General features: G+C 42.8%; 4 protein-coding genes across 10 annotated transcripts; 3 read left to right on the forward strand and 1 right to left on the reverse strand.

Annotated features, from left to right (window-relative positions):
- Window positions 1-209: 209 nt before the first annotated feature.
- Window positions 210-3359, forward strand: LOC116211859 (glycosyltransferase BC10-like). Its single transcript, XM_031546383.1, has 2 exons — window positions 210-1603; window positions 2760-3359. The coding sequence occupies exon 1, from the start codon at window positions 500-502 to the stop codon at window positions 1583-1585; it is 1086 nt and encodes a 361-aa protein (XP_031402243.1). The 5' UTR covers window positions 210-499; the 3' UTR covers window positions 1586-1603; window positions 2760-3359.
- Window positions 3360-4683: 1324 nt separating this feature from the next.
- LOC116211860 (outer envelope protein 39, chloroplastic) lies at window positions 4684-8182 on the reverse strand. The gene is made up of 11 exons (XM_031546384.1): window positions 7875-8182; window positions 7723-7789; window positions 7554-7589; window positions 7277-7421; window positions 6971-7129; window positions 6797-6867; window positions 6635-6713; window positions 6399-6514; window positions 5863-6010; window positions 5575-5644; window positions 4684-5136 (listed from the first exon to the last, which is right to left on the reverse strand). The coding sequence occupies exons 1-11, from the start codon at window positions 7906-7908 to the stop codon at window positions 4979-4981; spliced, it is 1083 nt and encodes a 360-aa protein (XP_031402244.1). The 5' UTR covers window positions 7909-8182; the 3' UTR covers window positions 4684-4978.
- A 150-nt stretch (window positions 8183-8332) lies between these two features.
- Window positions 8333-12487, forward strand: LOC116211858 (GTPase LSG1-2). Its single transcript, XM_031546382.1, has 7 exons — window positions 8333-8723; window positions 9061-9162; window positions 9246-9332; window positions 9904-9997; window positions 10220-10276; window positions 10709-10788; window positions 10880-12487. The coding sequence occupies exons 1-7, from the start codon at window positions 8500-8502 to the stop codon at window positions 11988-11990; spliced, it is 1755 nt and encodes a 584-aa protein (XP_031402242.1). The 5' UTR covers window positions 8333-8499; the 3' UTR covers window positions 11991-12487.
- A 1869-nt stretch (window positions 12488-14356) lies between these two features.
- Window positions 14357-23306, forward strand: LOC116210543 (serine/threonine-protein phosphatase BSL3-like). 7 transcript variants are annotated; one of them, XM_031544431.1, is made up of 23 exons: window positions 14357-14721; window positions 14826-15272; window positions 16141-16201; window positions 16294-16372; window positions 16532-16632; window positions 16701-16795; window positions 16898-16997; window positions 17097-17166; window positions 17615-17716; window positions 17803-17884; window positions 18287-18466; window positions 19079-19286; window positions 19407-19623; window positions 19726-19896; window positions 20182-20420; window positions 20654-20738; window positions 20850-20948; window positions 21034-21233; window positions 21783-21858; window positions 21965-22100; window positions 22352-22488; window positions 22607-22670; window positions 22753-23306. In XM_031544431.1, the coding sequence occupies exons 2-23, from the start codon at window positions 14879-14881 to the stop codon at window positions 22812-22814; spliced, it is 2958 nt and encodes a 985-aa protein (XP_031400291.1). In that variant the 5' UTR covers window positions 14357-14721; window positions 14826-14878; the 3' UTR covers window positions 22815-23306. The 7 variants fall into 7 exon arrangements, with proteins under 7 accessions (XP_031400291.1, XP_031400295.1, XP_031400290.1 ...); XM_031544428.1 differs by having other exon boundaries at window positions 14361-14721; window positions 19404-19623; XM_031544432.1 differs by having other exon boundaries at window positions 14362-14721; window positions 16532-16614; window positions 19404-19623.
- The last annotated feature ends 235 nt before the right edge of the window (window positions 23307-23541 follow it).

Genomic DNA, 23541 nt, shown 5'->3' on the forward strand with positions numbered 1-23541 from the left:
CTTGTCAGATTATGTCAATCGGTGGGGTCGGTCCCACTTACCGCTTCTGGTCATTGCGTGGAAGAAGGAATGGTCTAGTTTTGTGCGATGCAAACTCCATGGTGCAAAGTGGGATTGTGTCAAACTTGAGGGTCCAAAAATGAAAAAACTTTCCTAAGTTCTAAAGCCGTCAAAACATGTCCCAGACCAAACCTCACACCCATGATCTGATCTCTGTCTCTCCCTCTCTCTCTCTCCCCACCCCCCCAACTTGATCTCTGTTCTCTGCACCTTCGCCATCTCTCTCTCTCTCTCTCTCTCTCTCACACACTGCTCCCAAATCCAAACCTTCGTCTCTCTCTCCTCCTTCTCCAATGCTTTACCAGCCCCAACCGCAACCATGAAATGAAACCCTAATTCCCCAATTCAGATCGAACCCAGAAACCCCTTTTCCTCCTCCTCCTCCTCCTCCTTCCATTCTCGCTCGCACATCGATCGGGAGAGGAGAGGATCCATCCAAATGTATAGGGCGTCGCCATTCCTCATCTCCGTCAGCCTCCTCCTCTCCCTCCCCCTCCTCTTCCTCCTAGCCCCCCGCATCCTCCCCCCTCTCTTCCCCCTCCCCGACCCCATCTCCCCCGCCGACGAGCTCGACGACCTCTCCCTCCTCCGCCGCGCCTCCTCCGCCTCCTCCTCCCTCACCCGCCTCTCCTCCTCGTCCTCCCACCACAAGATCGCCTTCCTCTTCCTCACCAACTCCGACCTCCACTTCTCCCCCCTCTGGCACCGCTTCTTCCACAACCGCCCCCGCTCCCTCTTCAACCTCTACATCCATGCCGACCCCTCCGCCAATGTCTCCCTCCCCCCTCCCGGCTCCGTCTTCCACGGCCGCCTCATCCCCTCCAAGCGCACCTCCCGCGCCTCCCCCACCCTCATCTCCGCCACCCGCCGCCTGCTCGCTACCGCCCTCCTCGACGACCCCGCCAACGCCTACTTCGCCGTCCTCTCCCAGTACTGTGTCCCCCTCCACTCCTTCGACTACGTCTACCGCTCCCTCTTCGTCTCCCCCACCTTCGACCGCTCCGCCCCCGCCGCCGAGTCCGCCCAGCACGGCGTCCGCCTCAGCTACCGCAGCTTCATCGAGGCGCTGGACAAATCCCCCAGCCTGTGGAAGCGGTACACTGCCCGCGGGAGGTACGCGATGCTCCCCGAGGTCCCGTTCGAGAAGTTCCGCGTCGGGTCCCAGTTCTTCACGCTCACTCGCCGTCACGCACTCGTGGTGATTCGGGATCGGTCCCTCTGGAAGAAATTCAAGCTGCCCTGTTACAGGGAGGACTCGTGCTACCCGGAGGAGCACTACTTCCCCACGCTCCTCTCGATGGAGGATCCGCGCGGGCTCACGCGGTACACCCTCACCGCCGTCAACTGGACGGGCACTGTCAACGGGCACCCCCACACATACGGGCCCAGGGAGGTTTCTCCGGAGCTGATCCAGCGGCTGAGAGCCTCCAACCACTCCGAGTCTTACCTGTTCGCGAGGAAGTTCTCGCCGGATTGCTTGGAGCCGCTAATGAAAATCGCCAATAAGTCCATTTTCCGAGACTGAGGTTTTCCTTTTCCTCCGGTGAGTAACCGTCACTTCCAAAGCTTTAATTTTCACTGCATTGCGTTTCGTGGGTCGGCTTTTGGTCCAAGTGCTTTGCGTCTAGTGAGTTTAACTGTCCCAATGTGGTTGTCGGTGGCCGGAAACATGTTCGGTTTTCTTCTTTTTTTTTTTTTTTTGGGGGGGGGGAGGGGGTAATCATTGGAAGCTCAAGTAAAATCTTTGCCCAGCAAAGATCAAAGAAGTGAGAATTTTTCGGTCAAGTCCGATCGGCTGCCTGATTAAGCATTAGTCAGTATTCCCTAGAATCCTGAAAATCTTTTGCTGGGTGACCAGAAAGTTATGATTTTTCATAGCAAGAAACTACAAAGCTGTGATTTTTACTTGGTGGAAGACTGAAGAATAAGTCGCGGTCAAATCTGTGATTTCATTGGATGCACCTTGGCAGAGTTTATCGTTCATTGAAAATCTGTTGGGTAGAATATTCTCAGCTTAAAAAAATCCACTTGTTCATATTCTTATTCTAGATTTGCTGGTGGTTCAATCTTTACGTTTCTTGGCTTACCTCCCATCAGTAAATTGGAATAGCGATTCACTCAGAGGGACCGTAGGAAAAGGATCACTGTTGAAACAGTTCAACTAATCACATCGTCTTCCCAATTTTCATGACGTCGGAGATGGAGCAAGGGAAGTTGGCGAAACGATAGAATAGCTAAAAGAAATGGAAGCATCTGCATCTCTTTTAGTCAGAGATCTGGTGGATTGTCATTTTATTAGCTAGAAATAGAACTAGAACTACATTTTCTGGCCAAACATTAGTTCAGATTAGTTGAAGCTGAGTCTTTGAACGCCGACACAGTGTTTGCAGACGGTTCGAATTGGATTTCGTTTTTTTTTTTTTTTTTTCCTCAGGTGGGAATTGAGCTAAATTTGATCTTAGATGGGGGAACCTTGAACTTCGATGATGGATTGATTCCACATTTAGTGACCAAGGCTGCAATCTTAGCAATTTTGTCCTTTTGTGCTGCTAAGAAACAAAAGATTCTCTGTGCCTCAATCTAGATCACTTGTCTGCTTATGAATTTGTTACTATGCAGTGTCTTCGCATCTCTTCACATTGTTGTCATCTATGTTGTTTCCTGCATTATACGTGGGCTAAGGGTGTGATTCGATACAGGTGATTCAAAGTATCAAGTGGAGGAAAATTTTCGACGAATGCCCTATGATATGTCGGAGTTTGTAATCCATTGGAGGGGGGAGGAGAAGGAAGGTTTCGAAGAGGCGCAAGGTGCCCACGAGACGCATCCAACCCGGGAAAAGCTCCAATGCTACTAAGAGAGAGTGGAGAGTAGTGTTTTGCAGTCTGAATGCAAAATGAGAGGTCTAAAAGCATAAAGAAGTGCTTCCGAGGTACATAAGTTTCCTTTGTTTTATTTTTTCATTTTCTTTCTTTGGGTGGGGGGTGGGTTAATGGTGTAGAATTGGATTAGAGGGTACCTAATTAAGTTGGGGTGGCTTTGCCTCCTTTTTTTTTTTTTTGGGGGGTCGTAATTCTTGTACATATTATGGAATTGGGGGAGGGGAGTCGAAGAGGATGAATGAGTCCTTCTCATGTACTCTCTTTTTCGGAGGAAGAGGAAAAGGGAAAAGGTGGGTGTGGACTAATGGAGGAGGGGAGACAAAGTTGATGGGCTTATATTGTTATTATTAATCAATCCGCAGAAAGTGAAGTAAAAAAGAAGACGAAAGGCTCTTTTGCTTTGCCTTTAGCCCCCAATTGCTTCTCTCTTTTGCTTGCTACTATATAGTTCGTGTACGGTGTATATATATATATACGAGTTTCTTGATTGATCCCGAACATGGAATGGAACATACCGACACCGACACGAGCCTTTTCTCAATGACATTTACTTGTGGGGCTGTTTGATATCGGATATTGGGGCAGCTTCGTAGGTGGACCCTTTAGAAGCATTACATGTGAGGGTTCTATTAGTTTGTTCACTAGATATGTATATATATTATATATATATATATATATGTATACAGAGGAAGGGAAGAGGAGGGCAGTAGTGTAATAACAATATGACATATGAAGTTGTTTGGTGCTAAACGTGTCAGGCATGGGGTGCAGTTGTCGGTGCTGAGGGCCCCCCTGTATTAATAAAACCAAAAAAAAAAAAAACAAAAAAACAGAGGAATAGACAAATCCATCCTTCCCTGTTGGTTGTACGGATTCCCTGAAAGAGCGGTCCGTCATCCCCCATGTCCTTGTTCTTCTGTTGCATTGCAGTTGAAAATTGAAATTAGGACATGCAGTGTCCCGTCCCCGAATGAAGCTTCCTTTTTCTTTTTTTTTTTCTTTTTTTTTTTAATATAAAAAAGAATCATTAGGGAATCACCGAATGCTTTGGTCAGAATGCGTCGGTGTCAAATCTTCAGTCCCACAGATTATTCAACGCCTGATAAACTATTGCACCTGCGTGTGCGGATCTAGTGGCTGGAAGAGGTGTTTTAATGTGTGAAATTTAATCAAATGTTACGAAGAATTTTTTGTGCATCGGGCGTGTTATAGTCACGTACTAATGTAAATCACAGAGGTATCGGGCGTGTTATAGTCACGTACTAATGTAAATCACAGAGGTGCTGGGATTTCTCGGGAACTTCATCGACGTTACATCTGATAACTCAACATGTGAAAGATTGTGAACGAAGGAAAATGATGATCGAGAAACTGGGACTGGGACTGGGAAGGAGCAATGTTGAAGGGAAGGCGGAGACGTGAGGCTGAAGAAATAAGAGACAGACGGCAACAAGTTTAGTTGGGGCAGACAGCATAACCATATTTTCCATGAAAAAGAAAGGGAACTGCCCCGTACATTAAATTAAATTAAATTAAATAAATGTGCTGCTGCTGGATGTTGACTCTTTGTCAACTTTTCAAAACAAAGAAGGAATCCGATGAGAGTGGAGGGGGAAAAAATTTAAATTTTTTTTTTTCAAAATTCTCTCGAATATGATTTGTATTATATCACCTCTTCTTTGCTTTGCTGCCTTTCGTTGACTAAAAGGAAGAGAAGGTCAAGGACAGCTGAAAAGAGAGCTAAAGAGAAGTCTGATCTGAGCAAGTAGCCTGTAAAGAATCGGAATGAATACTGTTTACAACCAGTTCTCGACCGTTCGCAGTTTCCGGGGAAACTCCTAGTACAATGCGTTCGAGTTCTGCAAATCTGTATTCCTTGGTGAATTCTCTTTCAAATGGAAGGTGGGACTCTTTTGGGGTCCAATGTTTATGCAGACTTTTCAAGATATCTGTTATTTCGATCACTATACTTAGGGAGCCTTCTCGATCAACCGATAAGAATTGATCCGGCTCGACATAGATAGGCACGTGGTGTTTCATGAACCGAGGTTGCTGATGCCAAAGTAGACTGTCTTCTGCTGATACGAATTGATGGCATAGTCCACCTGAAAGTGACCGACTGGAGCTTTAAAACGGAGGCCGTACCCAAGCCCCATTCCTGAACCGAGCTTCCCGTGCCTCAGTGCTGGATTTCCTGCAAGGAAGAAATTCGTCCAAAGTGGGAATTGAGAAATTGAAAAGTTTCGTATAGCTGGACAATCTAAAGTCCGTCAGTAATAGCTGTGTGAGGTATATCAACTCCGGGCAATTCAAAGACAGTCCATAGTCCTGGGGCTGTTTATAACTTGCCAATTAAGAATTCTCAGATGTACTAGTACTATCGAGTGCACCAAAGATGCAGTTCTCGATTCTCCTGAGAGGCCACAATCACTGCGAGCAAACATATTAATGACGAGGAACGCGCAATTTCTGATCTACGATCAAGAGAGGCCACCAGTATCGTGGGCAATAGTTTTTTTATCGTTAATAGCAATCGATCTGTATTCATAACAATCAACGGTTGTCCAGGTTGCATAAGAAAAAATAAGTGGACCTCATTATGCCATTTTACACCAGAACTCCAAGGACTTACCAGGAACATGACGACCGGATCCCAAGTCAGTTCCGCAATCCAAGAAAACAGCTCCTTCCATCATCTTGTTCTGAAGGGATACCATACAAATCAGCACAAATCAGAAAATATCGTGCCCACAGGATCTCAGTGCAGTTGAATATACACTTTGAAAGAGTTCAAGTTGTATATAGGGACAAAAGGAAACAGTATTTATATACAAGAAATACAGCAGGGGGGTCACGTGCTCTAGACGTGGACAGGACAATCGGATTTGCGGTGTAGTTTGACATAAAAGTACGGACGCACCAAAGGGAAAGTTAATTCACTGTTAGCGACGAGGCATGATCTCCCAGACCCAACAGCACCTTCACCATAACCTCGAACACTGCCCAGCCCTCCAATAGAAAATGCCTGGTAAGGAGCCATGTCTCCTACGATCGAACCCCCTGTTACACTGTCCGAAGGAAGAGTTAAAAAGGAATTTATGAAAAATGAAGGGAATATTACTTGCATATTTATGAGGCCTATGTCAACCATCACGTAACCAAACTTTCCAACAAATAGTAATGGCTGTTTCCCTGTCTTACGAAAATCGTTTTAACTTGTCTATGTAGTCCCCAAACGGTTCAGCTGATAACGAGATAAGTTTCACAAATTTGAAACTTGGAACATATCAAGCCCTTAAGAGGACTCTTTCCTTGACCTTGAACTCAAATCTGGCTCAACTCTCTCTATAACAAAGAAGCCACAAGATTGACAATTGGAAGTTCTAAGCATTCCAAGCATGTATATGATCTAATGTTGAAGCACATAACTGAAAATGTAAGGAAGGGATCATTCACCTAGTCAAGAGAAATGTAGGTCCCAATTTGATGCCCTTCGATGCGACAAATTTGAGCCGATTGAATATAATCCACTTAGAAAGAAGCGGGATTCCTTGCTCTATTTGAAAACTAATCTGGAAGCAAGACAAATTTGGGAATAAAAAACATCACAACAATGTTCCTACAAATCTGAAGATCGAACAAAAGTTCTATCAAAGAGAATTAACAAACAGAAATTCATGAGAATACATTACACGAAAAAAGCTGCGCTCCTTGGCTTTCGCATAATGAGACTCTTGCTTCAAAACCACCATACTGTCATTTGAATTTCCACTGCATTCAAGCAAATATCAGATGCTACCAAAAAGCAATACTATCCACATGTACAAGAACTTTTTACAACAAAACTAGAGCACCTGTAAGTGACAGGAAATCCATCAAGATCCCTGCTTATGGACCGCCCATCATCATTCACAGGACGGACATGCTGCAGAAATCACGACAATAAGTGTCTCTTGAAACAACCAATGACAGACTATGGATGATGTGATTGTGCCAACAATAAGGAAAAGTGATGGATTCAAACACACCTTAAATCTGATACTAGTTGTACTGCTCCAATTGGAATTTGCAGGCTCGGTTAGATCCAACCCAACTGAAAACTGAGACAAATTCACACCTCCACTGCCTGAACGGGAGAAGTTGTCCATAGGTTTGCCGTGAACCCCAATTTCCGGTGAGAGAGAATGCTGTTCAAATTATTTAATCATAAACAAAGCTGTTTCTTTGCACATGACAGGTTGTTTTTCCACTTCCCAGTTGATAACCAAACTAATAAACAAGTCCTGTCAATTATCTAAAAGGCTTACTACAGTACATATAGAGGAGAAGGTTACCTGGATAACAAATGACTGTTGGGAAAGCCATTCTGGTCTTGGCCTCCTGTAAGCTATCAAGGCATTGGAATCATAAAGACCCTTATCCCACGAAACATCGAGCTTCTCGCTCCCACCAAATAAGTTTGGGTGCTTGAGGCAAAGACTGGATAGAACAGATAAAACCCGCATTACAATAAGACCTACAAGAGAGCAAAACATCGCACACATGGAATGCATATATCTACAGGTTATTATGGCTGGTTCTTGAATAAAAGAAAGCCAGAATTAATCCTACCTCCCAATGATCATCGATAATGGACTACCGGAGCTCCTGCAACGCATAGAATAGTTACTATTAAGTCCTAAAACTGCATCATCCCATCCATTTCACTTTCCATGTTTTCCCAGGAAATAGACGGGCATTCGGCGAGAAAGAACGTGTAGACGGGGAAGATGGCAAAAACCTGAACGGGGGCAGCATCAGGGAGGCGCATAGCTTGTGAGTGAGATCGACGTTAACGTCAATTTTGGCTGTCGGAAAAATGAATTGCAGAGTCAGACGAGACTGAGACAAAAAAAAAAAAAATTATGGGACACGAGCAAAGAAAGGACATACCTTTGCCCGCGTGTATGCTTTTCTGAGCTCCCATAGCGAGCCCATCAAATTTACATGGGCAGACTCAGCTCAATCTCCATTGCTCTAATAGCGGGAGCTCCGGCACAGATTCTTGCTTCAATCAACAGACATGCCCGGCAGCTTATATGAGCTTCCACGAAGAGAGAGAGAGAGAGAAAGCCGATGGTGAGCGGTGCCTTTCCTGGGGGGGAAAGGAGCCCTCTGCCTCCAAGTTTTGTTATCTCTTCGTGTGCCTTGCTTAGCTTCGCTCTCTGCTCTGCTTCCGTTCACCAGTCTCTCTCTCTCTCTCTCTCTCTCTCTATCTGCGGCATCCGCAGCGCACGTGAGGAAGACGATGCCTTGGTCGGCCCAAACTTAGCCCATTGGGCCTCATCCTACAACTGGGCCTGGGCCCACCACAGAGCTTCTTCCCTGAATCCCACGAAACGTTTCAAGCTTGGTTACTTGGCAGAGAAACAGCGGACGCAGCACGAACTCTTCCATCTCTTATTATAGCCCCGTCCACCGCCGCCGTAGCTCCACCGGTCGTCGGAGCGCTTTCACAGGGACGGATAGATAAGAAAGACCGAGAAAGAGGTTCGGTTTCAAGCTTGGGGGATCGCTGATGGGGAAGAACGAGAAGACAGGGCTCGGGAGAGCTCTGGTGAAGCACCACAACCAGATGATCCAGCAGTCGAAGGAGAAGGGCCGGTTCTACCGGAGCCAGCACAAGAAGGTCCTCGAGTCCGTCACCGACGTCAGCGACATCGAAGCCGTCATCCAACAGACCGAGGAGTCCGACCTTCTCCTCTCCGTCGCCGCCGACACCCCTAACCTCCCTATCAATCTGTAAGGCCCTCGCTTCAGTGGTCTCCTACTTTTATTAAACTTTTGTAGCCTTTTGGTTTCCTCTTCTCATCGAAGTTCGTCCAAACGATGTCTCTCGGATGTGTTCTGCGTGAAGGAAGAATGTAATTGCTCAAATTAGCGATATTGAGCTTCGTTTGATGAGGTTCTGTGCCAAGTATTCGATTCTTATCAATCAGCCGATGCATAGACTGAGTGCCTTGATTTAAATTTTTGCTTTTGATTATTTTGAGCGTGACGATCAATCTCAGATGTGTCAGAATCTGTCAGTGGATGATTGTCTGGTATAAGTTAAGATTTTATGGTCGTGCTGGAACAGGGACGGGAGCTCTAGCACCAGCCATTTGACGCCCGAGGAGAGGAGGGAGCTGCGGAAGAGAGAGGAGGTCTTGCATGCCGGCAGTCTCCAAGTTCCACGAAGGTTCGTGTTTTACAGCTCTGCCTCGAATTTAAATCAGTTAGCAGCATCTGAGTAATGATTATATGTGATGAATGTATCCACAGGCCACCATGGAGTCCTGCAATGACTGTGGAAGATCTTGATGCCAACGAGAAAAGAGCTTTCTTGGTATGGCGTCGGGGCTTGGCTAGGTCAGTTATCTTAACTTTGTTTTTCTTGATAAGTACAGTTACGTCAGTTATCTTTATCTGTCAGTGTTCATCCATTGAAGTCCTGATGCATAATCTATGAACTTTTAGGATAGGACAACATAGATATTTGGTACCTGGATGCTTTACTTTTGTTGCTTTTATGCTTGCCAAGGAAGTTTGGAGGTCAATGTCAAGGTGCCACCTCCAATGTTTGGGCTATAATTAAGCAGCTTTTATTCCAAGGGGAAAAAGCTGTTACCGACTAGAATGTCGGCTGCTACTCTACATGCTGAACCCACCGATGAATATATTCTTCTGTTTAACTGGAGTTGCTTAGACATAAGAACAATTGAACGAGTTTCTACATAATTTCTATCAGAAGATGGCATTGCTGATATTAAGGATCGGGAGTAGCAATTGATGCTTCTTGATTTAACCATACTAAGTTAAATGTGCATCCTGCATTTATTTTCAAACTAATGAGCTTGTGCTCCTTCCACTGTCACCCTTACTTCAAGGATGTCAAGTTGTCAACACTGATTGACCCGTCTATGGTTTTTTGCACTATCAGACTTGAGGAGAATGAAAATCTTGTTCTTACTCCATTTGAGAAAAACCTGGATATCTGGCGACAACTTTGGCGTGTGGTTGAACGCAGTGATCTGGTAATCTTTACCTTGTCTTTTTAATAATATATTATATATTATTTATATATTAATGATATATGCATAATGTTTTTGTGTGTGTCAATACCTATGATTTGCTCATGGTAGCTGGTTGTACTTGTAAAAGAAATGTTGTGGTAGGTGTCTACTCTCTCTTTCCATCTAATGATGGTTGGTTTCATACAGTAACTGAGTTATGTGTTCTTGTATTGTGCTTTTCAGCTTGTAATGGTTGTAGATGCCAGAGACCCCCTATTCTACCGCTGTCCTGATCTTGAGGTACTTCTTTATATTCTTACTAGGATTGTTGCTTGGAGAGTCCCAATGAGGTGGTGTAATTGAATTATTTCAAGTATGGGATAGTTGTTCTGATCTTGTATTGTATGTCCATGTTTTCATTTTTTCTTATGTTATGAGTTGGCTTCGAAATTTGATTTTCAATTTCTAAAATTGCTGACTAACTCAATTAACATACATTCTTAAAATAGTAGCAACATCATACTTGTAGCTATGATGCCCTTCAAATAAGTTGAAATTCAACATGCAGCTTCAAGGTAAAGATCTTTACTTGATTAATTTTGCCCCTCTAAGTGTTAGCAGTCACACTTATCGAGCCAAGCAAGAAAATCATGCTTCAAATTTTTGAAAGTTTATACATGTGGTGAGTGGTGGTTGCTAGTTGGATTTTAGATGTACTTTACTGCAATGCAGGCCTATGCACAAGAGGTTGACCAGTACAAGAGAACACTGCTTCTTGTCAACAAGGCAGATCTGCTGCCATACTCTGTCAGGTTTGTATATTATCTATCAAAATTATACAATAATGTCACTTTCTGAGCCCGCTGAGTTCCTAATAGCTTCATTCTGCCGCTGTATCTGTAGGGAGAATTGGGCAACATTCTTCCAGCAGCATGAGATATTATATCTATTCTGGTCAGCTAAAGCTGCTTCTGCGGCTTTAGAAGGGAAAAAACTCGCCTCCCCATGGAGAACCCAAGGTAATCTGCAGGAAAAGGATGACCCCGATACTAAAATATATGGGAGGGATGAACTTTTGGCACGTTTGCAGTCTGAAGCTGAAGAAATTGCCAAGATGAGGAGGGAAGCAGACTCTACCAGCAGTCTCTCAAATGGCCATTCCTCTAATGGAAGTACACACTCTAAAACCGTTGTGGTTGGATTTGTTGGGTATCCCAATGTTGGGAAGAGTTCAACCATCAACGCCTTGGTGGGTCAGAAAAGAACTGGTGTTACTTCTACTCCAGGGAAGACTAAGCACTTCCAGACTCTGATTATATCCGAGGAGCTAACTCTATGTGACTGTCCCGGTCTAGTATTTCCATCCTTTTCGAGCTCAAGGCATGAGATGATTGCTTGTGGGGTTTTGCCCATTGATAGGATGACTGAGCACAGGGAGGCTCTGCAGGTGGTGGCCAATCGAGTCCCCAGGCAAGTAATTGAACAGGTTTATAATATAAGACTGCCCAAACCCAAGCCTTACGAACCTCAGGATCGCCCTCCTCTGGCATCAGAGCTTCTGAGAGCCTTCTGTGCCTCTCGTGGGTATGTTGGAGCTAGTGGACTGCCCGATGAAACCAGAGCTGCGCGACTAATGCTGAAGGACTATATTGAAGGCAAGCTCCCTCACTATGAAATGCCCCCTGGGATGGAACCCGAGGAAGTGGAAGCTGAACGGGAAGATTCTGTGGAACCTACTCATGAAATGCCCGAATCAGATTCTTCTGACGTTGAGAATTGTTCGCAGGAGGTTGCAGGTGAAACTGTGCCTGTTCTTGATGATGTGCTAGACGACTTAAATCATTTTGACGTGGCTAATGGTTTGGCATCATCCAAGAAAGGTGCTGCTAAGAAGCAAAGTGCATCTCATAAGAACCACAAGAAGCCTCAGAGGAAGAAGGATCGATCCTGGAGGGTTGGGAATGATGATGGAGACGGAATGCCAGTGGCTAGGGTATTCCAAAAAGCCAGTTAATAGAGGTCCGGTTATTACATGATGAAGAGGTATCCGTTGAAAAAAAGTCTGTATAATTTAGTGCTGTTACCTCGTGGATATTGTAGTTTTTAGCTGTTGTCAGCCGCTTATCAATGGAGAATGGAGAAACACGGACTCATCGTGGGATAGATTATGATGGAGAAATTTGGCTCGATTTCCGAACTCTATGGTAATCGTTACTCGGAGATAAGTACTCCAAAGTCTTAAATGCCATGAACATTCAAACCACCATTGATGAGGGCCGATGGTGATTTGGTTATTGCGCTTACTCGGCATGACCTGCTGAAGCACGGAGTTATGATTTATGGGGAGGGCTCCATCGAGTTATGATTTATTGGGAGGGATCCATTGACGATTTTGTGATAATCAAGGGAAGTTTCTGTAGGAATGTATTCTGTACTTTATATAGGTGAAATGGCTTTGGATATCTATTTGTACTTAATCAATGTTGGGATTATAGATCATGTGATTCTGTCTGGGTTCGCTGTCCATACTCATCTGGTGCACGTATGTCAGCAGAGAAGGGTCAGTCGGAGGAACAGGAAAAAGTTAAGGGTGCAAACTGAAATTATAGGAAACTTGGAAAAAGTTTCCATTTTCACATAGAAATTTTGGGGAAACTGAAGTTTCTTCATTGAGTAAGAAGCGCTCTCTGAGGCGCGTGGTGTTCTAATATACACGACAAAACACCGCCTTTAATGCTTTATTAACTACTACCTCCTTTTTTAAGGATTTTATGGTCTGCCAAGAACAGGAGCTGTTTATTCATGGGGAGTGATTATTCTCGACGCACGAGACAGTATTTGAACTGGACTCTTAACACTTTACATGCACTAGCCATCGCGATTTTTCATGTACTAACCTCACGATTGTATATACGATGTGCCCAAGAATGCAGTTTAGGATGAGGTCAGATCTAGTTCGGGTCCTATCACGCATTTCAAGGTCAAAAAGCTTACTGCAACTCTCCTCGGCCCTTTACTTTTCTTAAGTGCTTGGAAATAGGAGACGAGGAGTCCAGTCCAAAGTGATAACCCATATTTTAAAAGACTTCAGCTGTTACGAGAATATAATATTTTTATAATATAGTTTCTCTTAATTAGATATTATTTCCTATATTAATTTGAGTCAGCAGTCTTATGTTTCTTATTTTATATTATTACCTTATTTTATTTTAGAAAAGTAATTTAGAGAAGATTAGATATTAGTTTCCTATTCTAGAGTCAAGGGGTGTCTTCCCTTTATATAAATATGCACCTTATTGTAAGAGAACATCAGAGACTATGAATGAATATTTTTGAATGAAATTGCTTAGAGCGTTTCTTCTCTTTTTTTTTTTAAAATCTAAATAAGTTCCTTATTTAGTGACAAAAACCCCAATTCTTATCGTTCATCCTTGAGCGTGGCGAATCAAAACGACTTTTTTTAGTCGTGGCGAGTTATCTTATCGAGTGAGTTTAGTTGATTCTATCTTTCACCCTTATTTCTTATCGAGTTCTGGTTCATGAGCTTATCAATATCGGTAAGCTTGATTGTTTCTTTTATTATTAAGAATTTATTACATCATATAACCTAATGTTAACAAATATTCTTAGATATATCCTAATGCTGATTTTTTGTTTGAGTTATCCCAACATTGATATTTTCGTTTTACCATCTAGCCTCTTGGGAATAGATGGTAACATCAAACTAGCAACGTTGAGATATCTCAGGCAAAAAATCGATGTTATGATAAAACTAAGAATATCTATCAACGTTAAGATTATATGGTGCAATACTTTCTATTATTAATTAATAATTACATTGTGCATCTCTATACAAACATTTTGAGATGACAATGCTGAATTGTTATAAAGAACGAATGGCTTGCGGCTTGAAAGGTGAAGACGAGCGCTAGTGTGTGACTTGACCACAATTGCTTCGGGTTGCTGCTGACATTCTGTTTTTTATTGAATGATGATACGATTTAGATGTCATTATTAATTAACAATTTATTTATTTTTGCACCAAAAAAAGAGCCACCGGAGCGCGTGAAGCTGACGTTTGCTATTGGCGCGTCGGATTTCTGAAATTTCCCGCTTCGAGGGGCGACAAGGAGCAAGGCTCCATTGAAATCGGAGCTGGTGAACTCCGTTAAATTGGTATTAACACACATCCCGGTTAATCCGGTAACGAACTTCCTCTCTCCGCCGTCGGTCGGCGCCCTCCCCCGCTCTTCCGTACAACCGTCCACCGGCCGATCCCGTCATTGCCTTCCCCAGGTGAGAGGAGAGAGACTGAGAGAGGGACACGGACACCGCGAAAACATTCAGCTGTGCAGAGGAGAGAGAAAGTGAAATTAAAAAAAATCAGAAATAATAATAAAATAGAGAGAGAGAGAGAGAGAGTGATTTAGAGGCATTAGTAAGGCATAATCACATAATTAGTTCTCCTTTGCGGAGAGGATCCAACGATTTTTTGTGGAGAGAGAAAGTGCGACATGTAGAGAGAGAAACAGAAAGGGAAGGTTTGATTTTTCGCTTTGGAATTTCCTCCGTGATTGATTCGTCTTTGTCCCGATTCTCAGCTGCTCGACGGCCTTCGAAGTTCGTCCATTGGTGGAGAAAGTTGGCAGATGCTGCTGGCCTGGTTGAATCTTCCAAGGCTCAATTTTGAATCTTTCGCGGGTGATTTTGGTTTCGAGCTCCCGGAGTTTGATTCTCGTTGACGGGTAAGGGTTTTGCGATTGTTTGGGAGCTGGAATTGGAGGTGAGAGGGGTTGGATTTTTTTTTTTTGTGATGGGAGCTGAAATGTTGATCCGAAATGCGGATTAGGAGGAATTCCGGCTCGGATCTTGAAATTTGGGCTCAACAGAGGCAACGGTGCGATGGACATGGACTCGCCGATGGTTTCGGAGGCCGATCACGATCATGCGGAGCAGAATGGGGCTGACGCCGCTGCTCCGGCTCTGGAGACGGTTATGGAGGGAGAGCAGCTCGGGGAGAAATCGCCATCGCCACCGCCTCAGGCTGCTCAGCAGAGCCCAGTGGTCGGTCCTAGACATGCGCCGACTTACTCTCTGGTGAACGCAACGATAGAGAGGAAGGAGGACTGCCCTGGACCGAGGTGCGGGCACACATTGACGGCCGTGGGTGCTGTGGGAGAGGAGGGCAGCCCTGGATACATTGGGCCGAGGTTGATATTGTTCGGTGGTGCCACTGCCCTCGAGGGCAATCCATTTGCTGCTGGGCCTCCTTCTTCAGCTGGAAGTGCCGGAATTCGTATGCTATCTTCCCCTATATCTGATGTGCTGGATCTCTTGATTTCGAATGTAACGCTGTTTCTCTCGGTTTCTTATGACATGGTCGACCATGTCCTCCTTTATGAATTTCAACTGAGGTCCAATTAATAATTTTGCTGTCCTGTCTGGGATGATGCGTATTAAGCGTCGAGCGTGTACTTCATTACACATTATACTTAGGGTGACTTGATGATAATTTGTGGAAGTACACGAAGTTATCCATATTTTTTGTGTCTTAGCCAATCCATGTGTATTAAATTGCTCGTTGAGCTTACCTTCACGATAATACTGCTGCGTGCATAAAATCCACTATTTTGTCTGCCTGCTAAGACTATTGGTTCACTCACATTTCACTATGCTGGAGCTGTTTGAATACACATGGCACATGAACTTATGATCTCAATTTTATTGTTGATATGACAGAGCAAGTATGGTTCTGGCGATAGTCTTTCTTATGGTGCTAGAAAATTTAGATTTGATGCTGACCATACTTCTTGGGATTGCTAAAGTCTTCCTTAGCCTTGATTAAGTACAAAATGGCATATTTCATTATGAAAATGCAAGATGGACTGGACATCTGAAAGCCTAGGCCATGACATTTGCAATTTTTAGTTCTCTCATATGCATTTGATGTCAGTTCAGCTGCATAATGTTAAATTCTGGGCATCCTAAACCAGTAATTTGATCTGCTGATTCGACTTGCATCATGGGCTATGATGTCCCTGCGTTAAGAATGCTAGATGGCTTTCTGTTGTTTTGGGAAGATAATTTTTCTCTCACTCTTTCACTGCAAAACTTTTGTGCTTTGACATGATGGCCTAATCATTTTGATATTCTCTGACTTGCAGGACTTGCACATCCCACAGCTGATGTGCACTCTTATGATGTCTTGACAAATAAATGGACGAAGTAAGTCTATGGTCCAGGGTCTATTAATTATTCAAGTGTAATATCCTGTTATTTATTTATTTATTTTGGCTAATAGAAAACAAATTTTGCAGGGTCGTACCTCTTGGTGAACCACCAACTCCAAGAGCAGCACATGTGGCCACAGCTGTGGGAACAATGGTCGTTATTCAGGTGCACCAACTATCCATTTTACTTACTTATAAATATATATATATATCCATTTTACTCTGGATTTCATTCAGCTGCTCTCGTTTATTAGGCTTTGAAAACATAATTTGTTTGACCTGTTTAGCTCAAATTCTTGAGTTCTAATTTTCTTATTTATTTTAGGGTGGAATTTGTCCTGTTGGCTTGGCAGCTGAAGATCTTCACGTTCTTGACCTTAGCCACCAACGACCACGATGGCATAAGTTGTACTTCAGATCACTAATGTGTGTCATCATATCATTTCTTTTTTGATTATTTCATGGGCTAAAACGTATGCTGTTTCGAATTGTAGAGTTGCTGTTCATGGCCCTGGTCCAGGTCCAAGATATGGGCATGCTATGGCTCTGGTTGGTCAAAGGTATCTGATGGCAATTGGTGGAAATGACGGTAAGAATCCGAGGCACGGTATTTCATATTTTCCTATTGCTCCAAGTGCAACTATATCTGTGTTTCTATCACATCCATGACATTGGTGGGATAATGTTTCAGGGAAACGGCCACTGGATGATGTGTGGGCACTGGACACAGCTGCCAAGCCCTATGAATGGCATAAGTTGGAGCCAGAAGGGGAAGGGCCACCGCCATGCATGTAACCTCTCCCTCCCTCCCCTCACATGCACATAGTAGGTGTACATTTCCAAGGAGATGGCGTTCATGTTGTACTTACTTCGGTTTGCATTTTGACAAGGTATGCAACTGCAAGTGCACGCTCTGATGGTCTTCTCCTACTTTGTGGAGGCCGGGATGCTAGTGGTGTGGTGAGTAGACTCTTTTTACAATGTTGAGATTTCATTGATGGTTTGATCTAGGGATTAGTCTGAAAGTAATTTAACTAATGTGATTAGGATGTTCTCGATGAATATTGGAAAGATTTCATGAAGGGTATATCTTCTGCTTTTAAGATTGAACTTCCTATGCAGTTCATGCTTACAATCATTCAACAAAACCTGGCAGTCAGAAGTATAATGTTCCCCCTGGCATGATAGAATAGTTAAGCACCTTTGATTCTTGACTGATGAATAGGAATGGATGTATATGGTGGCACATGCCATATGATTAACAGAAAATGTCCCTTGAAGTACAAACTAATCATGCCTGTAGTTCCTTAATGACACTTGTTAAGCTGCTTACCTCTGCTCTTATTCTCTGTTAATTTGTCATATTTGACTAATTATTCCTTCCTCCGCTTTTCTGTGACTTCAATAGCCACTTTCCAGTGCATATGGGCTTGCAAGACATAGAGATGGACGGTGGGAATGGGCAATAGCTCCAGGCATCTCACCATCTCCAAGATATCAACATGCAGCAGTAGGTTTGCTTTACCTTTTCTGCTTCCCTGGTCCTTTATTTTTTCTTTTAATGGTAAAATCAGTAATTTTGTGTCGAATTACTAGGTATTTGTCAATGCACGACTTCATGTATCTGGAGGGGCGCTTGGTGGTGGACGCATGGTAGAAGACTCATCAAGTGTTGCAGGTAATAATCGATAATGTCTTCACAATTTGGATTTCTTGTCGAATGTATGATGGTCATCTTGTCATTCAGATATAAATACTAGAAATATGACGATGATGGCGGTTTCCTATTATGTCCTGTTCTAACAGGAGTATCGAGTATGTACATAAATTGCTTTGTCCTCATCAAAGAAATTCAGTAATTCCTGTTCTATCATTCTTTATTCCTTAGTGTAATTGCTGACATTACTGTATTGTGCTTACGTAATCAACTGAAAGCTTGATAAGTACTATTAATCGGAAATTGTTGAGAGAAATATAGGACCATATTATTATATGCAGCTAATTTTCTGACAAGATCAACTCCCTAATGATTCATAAAGAGACTTTTAGTGGGAGTTTTTCACAAATCTACTGTTTGCAGTGTTGGATACTGCTGCTGGTGTATGGTGTGATACAAAGTCTGTCATCACCAGTCCCAAAACTGCAAGGTCTAGTGCTGGTGCAGCTGTTGCTGATGCTACAGTTGAGTTGACAAGGCGTTTCAGGCATGCTGCTGCCGCCATTGGTGATTTAATATTTATATATGGTGGACTACGTGGTGGTAAGACATCCTGCTTGTTCAACTCTTTTTCTTATCTTCTTTGGTTAAAGGAGTTGCCTATGCCATGCATAAATTATGCTTGTACATGCCCGTATCATGAGTCAAGTGATTGTCATTTATATATCATAATAAGAATAATAAGCCATGGTCTTTGCATATGAGGATTGAGCTAGAAATGAGGATGAATGAGATCTTCTGAACTTATAGGGTGTTTCCATGACCATTTCAGCCCTGGGTCTTAAATTGTCTTAAGAATGTGAGATTTATATGGGTTCTCTAAAATGGGGAACAAGGAGATAGTCAATACTGCGAGATCCTCTTTTTTGTTAAATAAGTTGTTCCAGAGACTGCTGATATACAAAGATAAGTGATATGCTATTTTTGAAACCAACTTCAGATGCCATGTAGAAATTCCAATGGGATATTATTAGTAATTTGCATGGTTTTTAGAGTCAAATTTAGCAAAACATTTTCCGATCTTAGACAACTTTGTTGTGATTCTTGTGAATGACTAGTAACTCAGAATTTTGTTCTCATGCTCTTTGTTGTGAAACATGAAGCATATGATAGTATTAATGTAATAATGCATTCTTTTTTTCTTTCCTGTAACAGGAGCACTGCTCGATGATTTACTTGTTGCTGAAGATCCAACTGGTCCAGAAACAACAGCAGCCTCTTCGGACAGTTATGCAAATGTTGATGAAACAAGGAGGAGGCTTGGGGATGGTGCAGTTTTGCTCGGAAACCCAGTTGCTCCCTCTGTAAATGGCGACATGCATACGGAGGTGAGCTCTGAAAATGGCATTCCTCATGGATCCCGGTGAGTCAGATATATACATATATATATAAATTGATATGATCTTTACTTGCAATAGGTAAATGTTACCCTTGCATCTGAATTGATTATGAGGGATTTGGGTGTGTTGTGTTCTGTCAGAAGAATGAGCAAGGATGTTGATGTTTTAGTTAAAGCATCAGCAGAAGAAGCTGAGGCTATTACCGCTACTATGAATGCTGCTAAAGCACGGCAAGTTAATGGAGGAGTTGACTCACCAGATAGGGATCGTGGGGCCGAGGCTACTCCTAGTGGGACTATGACTGGGCCAGATTCTGCTTCAAGTGAACTGAGTGCTGGAGTCCGACTGCATCACAGAGCTGTTAGTACTTACATTATTCTCTATACTGAATTTCATGCAAGCTTATTGTAGCATGAAGACTGGAAGTATCACCTTACGTGGTTCTCTTATCATGCTTCACAGGTGGTTATAGCTGCAGAGTCCAGCGGAGCTTTGGGTGGTATGGTGCGACAACTTTCCATAGATCATTTTGAAAATGAAGGCAGGCGAGTGAGCTATGGTACCCCGGAAAATGCCTTTGCTGCTAGGAAGTTGCTTGATCGGCAGATGTCCATTAACAGTGTGCCCAAAACGGTATAGACATTCTCATTATAAACCATCTAGATTATACTGTCATGTTATTGCTCATGAAAATAAAGGATCTTGGTGTCGTTGGTGTTAGTAAATGGCATGATATAATTGCTCAATAAGGAAGAAGCGCGTTGCTAATAAACCAGGAGATAGACTTCTGCATAAGTGTGGATCTTTGACCCTTGTATTCCTTAGAGGGACATTGGATATGCCATCATGGCTAACAGGTTAAAGTCCTCATCTTTTATTTCTCATATTGGTTGATTCTCCTGTATTTCTAATGTTCAGATCATCGCACATCTTTTGAAGCCACGTGGATGGAAACCTCCTGTCCGTCGGCAATTCTTCTTAGACTGCAATGACATAGCAGACCTTTGTGATAGTGCTGAGAGAATATTTTCAAATGAACCAACTGTTCTGCAACTGAAGGCTCCTATGAAGATATTCGGTGATCTGCATGGCCAATTTGGAGATCTTATGCGCCTGTTTGATGAATATGGTGCTCCTTCCACAGCTGGGGACATTGCGTAAGCGTCTTCCTTAGTGGTGATATTGTTTCACATGCTTCCCATTTCCTTGGTGTGTCGTGCTTATGTATGCAAGCTAGAATATCACATAAGACTCTGGAGTAACATTCAGCATAACTTTTCTCTTTTAAAAGAAATCCGTTGAAATATAATGCTAGTGCTTTTCAGTTTTCCTCATTTATTAGATGACGGTTGATCACTCTATAATGCTAATTTACTGGAATGACTGCCAGATACATTGATTATCTCTTCTTAGGAGATTATGTTGATCGAGGTCAACACAGTCTAGAGACTATCACTCTTCTGCTTGCACTGAAGGTATTTTCCAGGCCTCCTCTAGCTGTAGAAATAATTTTGTCAATTCTCTCTGTGTTTTTCTTTTTCCAAGTTTGATTTTAGAGAATCATGTAGGTCATGTAATTATCACAGGTTGAGTATCCTCGAAATGTGCATCTAATCCGCGGCAACCACGAAGCTGCAGATATAAATGCCCTGTTTGGCTTCCGAATCGAATGCATTGAGCGCATGGTAAGCATCTTATTTTATCCATTCAATTTGTTCAAAGCTTATATTGACTCATTGCAGTGGTCAACTTGGTGATTTTGCTGAACAGGGTGAAAGAGATGGAATTTGGACATGGCACCGAATAAATCGTTTGTTTAATTGGCTTCCTCTAGCAGCTCTGATCGAAAAGAAAATCATCTGTATGCATGGTGGTATTGGCCGTTCGATAAACCATGTTGAACAGATTCAGAGTCTTCAGCGTCCAATTACCATGGAAGCAGGCTCAATTGTTCTTATGGATTTGCTATGGTTAGTGTTTTCCTCCATGTGGCCCTGTCTGGTTTTCTAAAATAATTTGTCCCAATTCACTTGGTGTTGTCTGTTTAATCTTAATCAGAATAACTGCTTAAAAGTCAGTTACAAGTTAGTTATGTATGAATATGAATGGAAGGACGAGGGAATAATGAGAGAATGAGAGTCCGAACTACTTAATGATTGAGTCGAAAACCATCTAATGAGTAAGTCATAAAATTTGACTTAATAAATCATTAGTCACTTATTGGTGCCCTTAACCCCTCCTCGTACATCTTCTCATCCTTATCCTTCTTCCCCTCTTCCTATACATATTTTATATTTGAATTAATTACATGCTTATATTTTAAGCACTTAATTTATCAAACACTACTTTAGTGCGTATGATTAATCTAAAGGGCAGTAATTTACAGGACTGATTATACACGTCTTATGAATCAGATTTCTTAGGAAGGAAAAAGAAGTGAAACCATAAGATTTTCCCAATGTCCAGAACCAGATAGAGCAAAGAATTACATACTGACAGTTGCATGTGATTCTTGCTAGGTCTGATCCAACAGAGAACGATAGTGTGGAAGGACTCAGGCCAAATGCTAGAGGTCCCGGGTTGGTTACTTTTGGGGTTCGTAATTGGTTTACCTTCTACTGAACTCTTTGGCTTATTATTGTGGCTCTGCCACTACAAATTATATCATGCGTTCCTTAATGGGAAGAATCTTTTGTTGCAGCCCGACCGTGTGATGGAATTCTGTAGAAACAATGATCTCCAGCTAATTGTACGTGCTCATGAATGTGTAATGGATGGGTTCGAGAGGTTTGCCCAAGGACATTTAATTACCCTGTTTTCCGCTACCAATTACTGTGGTTAGTTCTCACTGATGCTGTAGTTTGTACTTACTGCCATGGGTTAGAATTATGGATGGGCTGCACTGCGCAGGCAGCCTGTAAATATTCTGAAGAATGTTCCTACATAAACTTGGTCATTTTTCTGGGTTTTTAGCTAATCTTTCATGCTTCCGGCTGAAGCTTGGGGATGTATGACTTGCCCCCTTCAGACACAAGTTTACGATGGGCATGGGTAATCCTCTCTAATTCCTTTCTTGCCATCTCTGCAGGAACTGCAAGTAATGCAGGGGCAATCTTAGTTTTGGGAAGAGATCTGGTTGTGGTTCCGAAACTCATTCATCCTTTACCCCCAGCTATTCCGTCTGGGGAGGCACCATCTGAGCACATAGAAGATACGTGGATGCAGGTTCGTACTGCTTTATTTGATGCAAGAGAGTTCCATCATTCTCTGGTACACATTACTTTGTTGCATCTCTTTTTTGGATTTTTTACCTGATCTTGAATTGGTTTTGGAATGAGTTCAGGAGCTTAATGCTAATCGACCTCCCACACCGACTAGAGGGCGCCCACAGATAACGAATGATCGAGGTTCTCTTGATTGGATGTAGTAGTAGATCTCCTTTAAATGTCCATACGTACATAAATATTCATCTGAGTCTCATCCTTCCAGCTGGATTTCTGGTACTCTCTGACGAGCAAGATCAGCACCTCGAGAAATCCGAACACAAATGATTATACTGTGGGGGAGGTCTTTCCATGAACTGCAGATTCAATTCCTATCAGGCAGAAGATGAGTGTTGAGAGTCAGGAGGTGATGGCTGCTGGATGGACGGACCATCACCCTTTGACATATCCGAGGTCCTGTCATTGAGATCCAGCCTTGTAAATTTTTGCCATTCGGAGGTTTGCTGCGATGGATTTGTTTAGTCTACATCTCTAGATTCATGTAATGGGTAATTTATTTCCTCGTTTAGGGCTTAATTAATTTTGGCCATTGGAAGAGCTAAAAATGCGGGATCAGCGAAATTATGTATGGTCTAATCGCTTCGGGGTTTCACCAATGTATCATATAGGCCTTTTGTTTTGTAAAAATATAAGTGTGAAGAAAAGGTAAGGTAGTTTCCCTTTTGGAAAAAAAAAATCACTGATTTCTCTGGTGCAATGTAAAATTGTGAATATTTCTTTCCACTCAAAAAGAAAAAAGGAACTTTGTGAAGACATGAGCTATTTATTGTGTTTTTGTGGGCTATTTTTTTTTATTCAAATAATAAATATATCATTCTCTAGTGGGCCGTATCACCCAATGGATTGTGTAGAACCCATCAATTATTGGGCCAAACCAGAGACTCAGGCAATAGTTGGGCCTTGACTTGCTCAGACATTTGGTCTGGGCTCATCCTGGCTGGGCCGAATGAGTCATCGCATCTATGAGCTGGGAGCTAGCTAATGGACAAAGGCC

The sequence above is a fragment of the Punica granatum genome, chromosome 6, assembly GCF_007655135.1.
Source record: "Punica granatum isolate Tunisia-2019 chromosome 6, ASM765513v2, whole genome shotgun sequence".
Lineage (NCBI taxonomy): Eukaryota > Viridiplantae > Streptophyta > Magnoliopsida > Myrtales > Lythraceae > Punica > Punica granatum.